The 7,615-nt window shown below is 50.2% G+C and overlaps 1 protein-coding gene across 1 annotated transcript; it reads right to left on the bottom strand.

Moving 5' to 3' along the window:
* Positions 1–504: 504 nt before the first annotated feature.
* CHAC1 (ChaC glutathione specific gamma-glutamylcyclotransferase 1) lies at positions 505–2,882 on the bottom strand. The gene is made up of 3 exons (XM_048948155.1): positions 2,434–2,882; positions 2,309–2,344; positions 505–2,224 (listed from the first exon to the last, which is right to left on the bottom strand). The coding sequence occupies exons 1-3, from the start codon at positions 2,680–2,682 to the stop codon at positions 1,739–1,741; spliced, it is 771 nt and encodes a 256-aa protein (XP_048804112.1). The 5' UTR covers positions 2,683–2,882; the 3' UTR covers positions 505–1,738.
* Between the last annotated feature and the right edge of the window lie 4,733 nt (positions 2,883–7,615).

Here is a 7,615-nt window from a genome sequence, read left to right as displayed (position 1 = left end):
ATCAAGGCAGCAGGGTAGCTGCCCGGTGGCCCTGCACACACAGCAGCTGTGTGCAAGGCAGAAGAGGATGTTTCTCCACCACAGTCAGCAGAGCCTGCTGCAAATGGCAACTTCCTGGTACTGTGCTGTTACTTCATGGAAGCAGCCAGAGTAAGGTCAGCTCAAGTAAAAACCCTTTGGCATGCCCAGAGAGCTGCATTGCCTTACCCACCCTGTGCAGGCAGCAGGGCTGGCTTACAGCTGGTGTCAGCACAGTGCTCCAGCATGGGCTGGAAGTGGAGAGAATGACTGAACCCACTCCTCTTAAAGTGAAATATTGAAATGGGTGTCTTCTAGGAAATCTGGATGAGGGAAGCTGCTTGGCATCAAGACTTTCTTGTCTCAAAAGGAACTACAGTAGCATTACCAGTTAAGTTTAGAAAACAGACAAAAAAAAAAGTCAAACATAAAAAATAAGAATCAGTTTGAAGTCAGTAACTAAAAAAAAAAAAAAAAACAAAAAAAAAAAAAAAAAACAAAAAAACAAAGGACTGACTTACTTTGTCAGCTTGTTTTATTACTGGGCACAGTACCAGTTCATATACATACAAGCCACAGTAATGGAAACATCCCCTATTTTTAATCTTTATTTTTTTAAAAAAAAAAACAAACAATGTTTGGGAGGAGTCAAGTGTCCTAGAGGTCAGCTCTCAGGAGTTCTTTTGCTAATTGCAGTAGCAGCAGTTTCCTTTCCAAATACTATAGGTTTTCATGCTGTTAATATGTGAAGCTGAGAAGCCTGAGCTTGCAGCAGTACCTCTGCTTCTCCTGACAAAGCAGGATCCAGGATTGCATTATGTTCAGTGATGGTCCTTTACAGTTAAGTACAAATCTACCAAGCACAGTTCTGGGTATGATACTGGAACCCTCAGGTTCTTCTCTGAAAGTCCACGTTACCCTAAAGCACCAGAGGGCAATTCAGTACAGGGCTGGTTAAAGTGCTGCTGCATCAGACAGCTATCCCACAACTTCTACACAGGACTTTACAGCATCAGTTGAGCCTGCAGCAGCACAAGGTCACAAGTCTAGAGCAAAGCTGCTGTCACTGACACAGGCTCAGTGTCTCAGGAAACTGAGCTAAAGCAAGAAGGCACCAATGCAAAGGTGAGCCTGGGCTGCATCCCACAGTGGCACATAAGCAGCCTGACACCTCTCCAAGGAGACACACAACGCATAATAAATACAACAGAACAGTTTAGAAAAGCAAGTGCATTCGTGTGATCCCTTGCAACACCAGGAAGTAGGACCCACAGAGGCACATTCACTTTGTATTGCACTGGAGGTGGGACATGGGAGGGAAAAAAAGATCATTTGGCAGAACCTAGCCAAGCTCAACCACCATGCAACAGCTTTGGCCAGCCTGAGGTAGAACACAAATATACTGCTAAAACCCAGTCAAGTCCTGCTCAACCAGTCTTTGAGGTTTAAGAAAAAAAAGAAGAAAAAAAAAAAAAAAGAATAAAAGAAGTGCACAGAGGAGCCTCTTTCCCCTTCTGAGGAAGCACGCACTCCAGGTCTCACCCCAAAAGATCAAGCCTTAGGGCACAGCTCTAGTCAGATCCACGCTTCCCACCTGGAAAGTGGTGATGGCTGCAGGTGCTACAGTTAAGAGTGTAACAGGAACTGTGCAGCCCCTTTGCCTCCTCCCTCCCTCCCTGTTTCCTTTTGTCCACTCGGCCCTGTGTAGTTCTGTTAGAGCTCAGGCCGTCCCGATTGTTTCGTCCCTCCTACTGGAGCCCTGCAAGAAGTTCTCCCTTTCGACCTTCTGCGGGACGCCGGGCGCTTCCTCCAGGGCTTTCTCCGAGTGGCACAGGCAGGGCAGGAGGGCAATGAGGGCCTCTTCGATGGAGAAGAGGTGCTTGTCCTCCACCTGCGGGCAGAAGTAGCGCATGAAGTCCGCCAGCCGCAGGAGATACTCCACGTTGTGGCCCGCACAGCCGCTCGAGACGATGATCTGTGCCGCGATGTCTTCTTCTGACGCCGGGCCGAGGTAGGAGGGGTTCTGTGGCGTGGCGATGTAGACGAGGGCCTGGATGGGCTCCCCCGCCTCCTTGTCCTGCGGGTGGAAGCTGACCAGCTTGGTGTCGTAGCCGCCCAGCACAGCTTCGCGCACGTTCAGGTACTGCAGCGAGGCGGCGACCTGCTGCTCCCCGCACACCTCGTAGGCGACGCCCCACGTGCACGCCTGCAACGAGAGGACGGGCGGTCACACCCCGGAGACATCGCACCTGCCCGCGGCCCCCAGCACGCCACCGGCCGCCCTACTCACCCCGCGGTCCTCCAGCAGCGTCACCACCCGGCCGGGCTGTGGGGAGAGAGCAAGGAGACAACGTTATGGCCCGCTGCCGACCGCCTGGCCGTCCCGCGGCGCCCCGTGTCCCGCCCCGCGCTTACCGCCCGCTCGCTGCCGCGATGGAAGGTGTCCCCCTGCCAGAAGCGCCGGCTGTAGCCGCGGATGAAGCCCACCTTCCGCGACGTGAACTCGAAGCCCGGCCTCCACACCAGCGAGCCGTACCCGAAGATCCACAGCCGCGGCTTGAGCTCGGCGGCCGGGTCCGAGGACGAAGGCGCCGCGGGCGGCTGCGGCTCCGGCCCCTCGGGCCGGCCCAGGTGCTCCTGGGTGCTCTGCGCGTCCTGCTTCATCGCGCCGGGCGCCTTTGGGGATGCGCGCGTCGCCCCGGCCCTTTAAAGACCGCAGCGGCGTCGCCCCGCCCGGCCGGCCCGGCCCATTGCGGGTGATGCAACGAGGGCGGGCTGTTTCGCCGCGCCGCGCATGGGGCAAAGCGGGGCGCGGGTTGCGTCAGGTGGGGCCGTTACCCGCAGCGCTCGCCCTGCTGGTGGCGGGGCCGGCTGTGCGTGAGCGGGCGGGGCGGGGCGGGGCGCCGGGCACCGAGCGGGTGAAGCCGTGGAGCTGGGAAGCGCGCGGGTCAGACGGGGGTTGTAAAGCGAACCCAAAGGCGGTGAATGGGGCAGGATGGAGGGATGCAGTACAGGTTCCCCAGGCTGGAGCGTGGGCTCCCGGCCCGCAACGTGTCGTGCAGCCCACGAGCTTTCTGTGCGTGAGCGCTGCGCTTGGGCCGGCGTTCAGCCCGCTCCGAGGGTGGGCGCACGTTACAAAGTCGTTCGTTTTGGTGGCGGAGGAAACGCAGAACCGCTCCTCGTTGTTCTGCCCCCTGTGCTCATCACCCCACACGGCCCGTCCGCACTCCTCTCTTCGGTTTCCTGTTGGCCCTCTTCCCGCGGGCCCCCACCTCTGCGTCCCACATAACAGGGCGTTCCATCTCCAGTGCACACAGTGTGTGCAGCTCCCTGGACCTTGGCACCCAGACTGTGGGTGACACAATGGTGCGGCCGTCGCATCTGCCCTACCATGCCTTGTATAGAGCGTGCCCTGCTCCCCGCTCCTGGTGCGCCCTGCTCGGTGCCTTGGTTGACCCATCACAAAGTCAGCTCTAATGGAGCAACAGACAAATCGGTGTCTAAGAGATAAAGTGAAGATTTTGCTAGGTTCTTAGAGGAAGTGGTAAAAAAAAATCTAGCCTCTTTATCCAGCTTTCCTCAGGATGTCAGTGTCTGAGAAATGAGTTGTGTTAGGCATCAGTCTCACAAGTGAAGCAACCGCTCCTTTATCTCTTAGCACAAGCTAAGGAATAACGCATAAAGAAATAAAATACGCTGCTGGGAACTGGCTGCATGCTTGCTGAGTGAGGGAGAGAAATAGCTCCTTTCCATTTCCATCATTTGCAGTCAGGAACCGATGCCCAAAGCAAGACCCGCAGGGGGCCTGATTCAGATCCCACACCAGCTGAACACTTCAGATCTCTACTCCCTTCAGTGCTGTTACACCCGGAGCAATTAGGTTTGAGGTTAGAAATTAATTTTGAAGTCAAGTACCTGATTTTCTTGAGTAAAGGTGTTGGAATATTGCTCTATCATTAGGAGCACAGCCTGGGGAAAGACTGCTTTTGAAATTAAGTCGTGTGCAGCAAGACTTGAGGAATGTTGTTGGTTTCAAGTTTTCGTTAATCTGTTTCTCATTGCTGCCTATACCTTCATTTTACTTTGGTTAAAACAAAGGCTGTGAGGATCGGTGGGGGTGAAGGGGCTGAGCAGCACATGTGGGAGGTAGGGAGAGCAGTGGCTACTAGTTGTAGCTTCTGTTTGTAAGGCAAGGAGAACAGCCTCCAAACTAAGCTGCTGTAACGCTCGGGTAGGTGTGAGGGAGAATGCAGTGTAGCAATGCAGTAGAGGAACAGGAGTAGAAGGTGATGGAAAAAAAACGTAGATATCAAACAATTTGAGAGTGACAAAAGGAAAAAATGAATGGAAGATAGTGGCCAACTATTAAAAAATACACAAATTTCTCCCTGCCGCTAAGCATTTTATTATTATTATTCTTGCTTCTCTTCAGGAAGGGGGACAAAAACCAATTGTAGCTTTACTTGTGACATCCTGAAACTGGTTTTCCCAGGCTGCAGGAAAACGAAGACCTAGTTTCTCTTTAGCAGTATATTCTGTACTTCCCCGGTGCAAGCATCCTCCATGTCAGTGCCCGTGACTAATGCTGTGCCACTGCTGCCTGTTTTTCAGGATAGCAGTGAATCATCGCAGAGCCAGAGGAACCAACAGTGGGGCTGGCATGACACAGAGCAGTGGATTGAAACCGTCATTAGCTTCATCTTGCATTTCGGGCTCTCGTTGCAGGGCTCAATAAGCTGAGGACACACAGTGGATTTTACCAAAACTTGTTCTGCTCAGCAGGCACGGACTGGGGATGGGAAGACTGCTGTTCATTTTCAGATGCCACGTCTTTCACCATCGGCTTGGCACCGCTTCCCTCTATCTACAGTGAGCAAACAAGAGATTCTAAAGACCACATCTGCCCCTTTTCCTTAAGGCTTCACTAAAGATTACAGCTGTTGTGAAGTTCAAACAATGCCACAAAAATTTTCTAGTGAGGTAAACCAATAACCAATCCCCTGATATCTAGGTTGCCACATCCACACACATCAGAGTATCTTACTTCTGTATGTTGAACCCAACTCTTATGGCATTTATGAATCTGCTATCAGACAGGAGCATATAATGTATGAATACACAGATGTCTGTGCTTCAAACACAGGCAGATGAAAATGGCATTGTTAAAGCTTCCAGATAAGAGCCTGGGGATCAGGAATGTTTAATGAAAGAGTAGGTAGTGGCTACTTGGACTTGTTTGCTGTGTCTAAAGAGAAGGCACTGTCATTACCAACTGCTTTAACTCTGGGGATAAATGCAGTCCTAAGCAAAGAGAATGGAAAAAAAATAGCAAAAGATTTGCCAGTAGTTTAAGGAGAACAACCCTAACTCTAGGAGATACAGTACCATAAGGGCTCCAGACTGAAAAACAAAAGCCTGTGCAACTAGGATGGTAGAGTTTGTGTGCACACAGAGCACCTTTTCAGGTGAAAAGCAAAGCAATGAAACATGACTCCACATCCAGGCACCACGCATATCAACAGTAATAATAGGTTTAGTAGTTTGGAGGACATTATGCAGGAGAGAACAATAGGTTTAGTAGTTTGGAGGATGTTACTCAGGACAGAACTTGAGCTGCTGCTGCTGATCCTCCTCAGTGCTATGGCTGCTTCAGCACTGACAGTGGTCAGTTGTGCTGGGAGTTTTAGCAGTATGCCTAACTCATGCTGCAGTGACTGCTGCATGCCCACGGATAGGGATGGATTGTAAGTTGTGACAGACTTGATTCGTATATAAACTAGATCCATGTAGGGGGAAAGAAAGGAAAAAGAAAATAAAAAGTAATCCATTGATCCAAAAGAAAGTTCTCACATCTGTTCCCTTGTCCTGGTAGTTTACTGTTCTACGAAGAAAACCCCACATTATCTTTTTGGCTTTTGAGTCTTGTACACAGAGGGAACCTGCTGCAATATGGCCTTTGCCAACTTCCCCTTCCATTCTTACTTGGAGCTCGGGGACAATTTTGACCTAATGGCAGGAGCTGGTCTCAATGGCTTTGGTCAGTCTGCTGCTGTAACAGCTGAGTACAGAACCTTGCCTGAACCCACTGAATCCCAAGCCAGGAGCTCATCCAAGTGCCACGCTGTGAGCCAGGAACTGGATTGACTCACAGTGGTGCACTGTAACTTGCTGTGCTTGGCTCCCCGTGGCCTGGCCTTGCTGCCCAGGCATGTGCTGACACCCCGGAGGGTATTCTGAGGACCTGGATGGATGTGCATGGCAGCAGCTTTGTAATGAGACCGCGACAAGAGATGGCAAGGCTCACATGGGTTGGACCGGGAGCCTCAGCCTCAGCTACAAATGTCAGCACCTCATCCAGGCTGCTTCAGTGGCATGGTTTAGTTTCACTTTAGGCATAAAGAGAAGAAAAAATGGGCTTATGGCTAAAATTTTATTTTAACAAAGTAGATCTGAAGAAAACTGAAGGAGCTTACAGAAGCAGGTAGACTGAATGTTGAAATATGGAAGACCCTCAGTAAAGGCAGAAAGAGATTTGTAATTAGCAGCCTTAGCAGGGAAGGACAAGTGTTTAGGAAAGTAACCCCTGAATTCAGACAGGGTATAAGAAGTATTAGGACACTCATGCAGGATGGAAAAGAGAAACCTCTCTTTGGCACTTTGCTGTGCTTAAAAAAACAACCAAAAAAAAGTACTGTACTTGAAGAAAAAGCAGTGTTCCTAAAGCTCCTGTGCTTGTGTCAAGGGAGGTGAAAGAACAGGCGCACCAAGCGTTTATAAGCGAGGAATGTAAATATATCCAAGTGGAGCAGGCACCACATGACTGGAAACCAGAACAGTGCTCGTATCTGAGGCATGAAAAATATAATGTAGTGTAGAAAACCAAAGACCTGTTAGCCTGACCTTGGTAACACAACAGTTTCTAGTATGTGCTTTGCTAGGAAAAATAACTTGGGGTGTAAATATAATTGAAATGCACATCAGACTTAGCAGAACAGTTCACTGCAAATTAACTTCACAGCTTTCTTTGATAAATGACTTTTGTAGACAAGAGAATGTACAGTAGATTGTGTTTATCTAGGTGTCAGCAAAGTATTCTGTATGGTGGTCCTTGGCAAGCTATTAGCTGCGACATAGCCAGGAGCTGGTGAAGGGGAGATGACTGAAGTGGATGAAGAGAAGCAAATCAGGGTGCATCAGCTGGGTACTGTTGTTTTGCAGTGCAGCTGTGTGGTTCCAGGGCACATAAGGGCAATATCTGCCTGATCAATGGGAGTTGAATTTTTAGTGGGTTATTATGCAGCAGCATCAACTGATGGGCTGCAGTTCCAATGAAAAACGAAAGCACAGACAGAAGAGGGAAGAGCTGCTAGGATGAAGGGGGTGATAAAGAGCCCTCCTTCCTGGAGGCTGCTGGATTGCTTAGTCTGGCCATACGTAAACAAGGGAATAGGACTGTTTTACATCACAGGGTTTATCCCAGTGTCTGGGGAGAAAGGGAGAGAAGGAAGCTGTTGTGTTCAAACTGAACTGGCACAAAAGTACATGAACGTTATGTGGACAGGAAAGGCTTAGCCTGGAGATCAAAGAGAACATCCTG

This window comes from Lagopus muta, chromosome 6 (genome assembly GCF_023343835.1).
Source record: "Lagopus muta isolate bLagMut1 chromosome 6, bLagMut1 primary, whole genome shotgun sequence".
NCBI classification, from domain to species: domain Eukaryota; kingdom Metazoa; phylum Chordata; class Aves; order Galliformes; family Phasianidae; genus Lagopus; species Lagopus muta.
The sequence above is the reverse complement of the archived record's forward strand: the minus strand, read 5'-3'. Positions and strand labels throughout refer to the sequence as shown.

Excerpts from the sequence above, each read along its gene's own strand:
- CHAC1 (XM_048948155.1), bottom strand. The coding sequence starts at position 2,682 with ATGAAGCAGGACGCGCAGAGCACCCAGGAGCACCTGGGCCGGCCCGAG. Across the intron at positions 2,345-2,433 it reads ATCGCGGCAGCGAGCGGGCG|CCCGGCCGGGTGGTGACGCT; the intron begins GTAAGCGCGGGG and ends CTCTCCCCACAG. Across the intron at positions 2,225-2,308 it reads CGCTGCTGGAGGACCGCGGG|GCGTGCACGTGGGGCGTCGC; the intron begins GTGAGTAGGGCG and ends CTCTCGTTGCAG.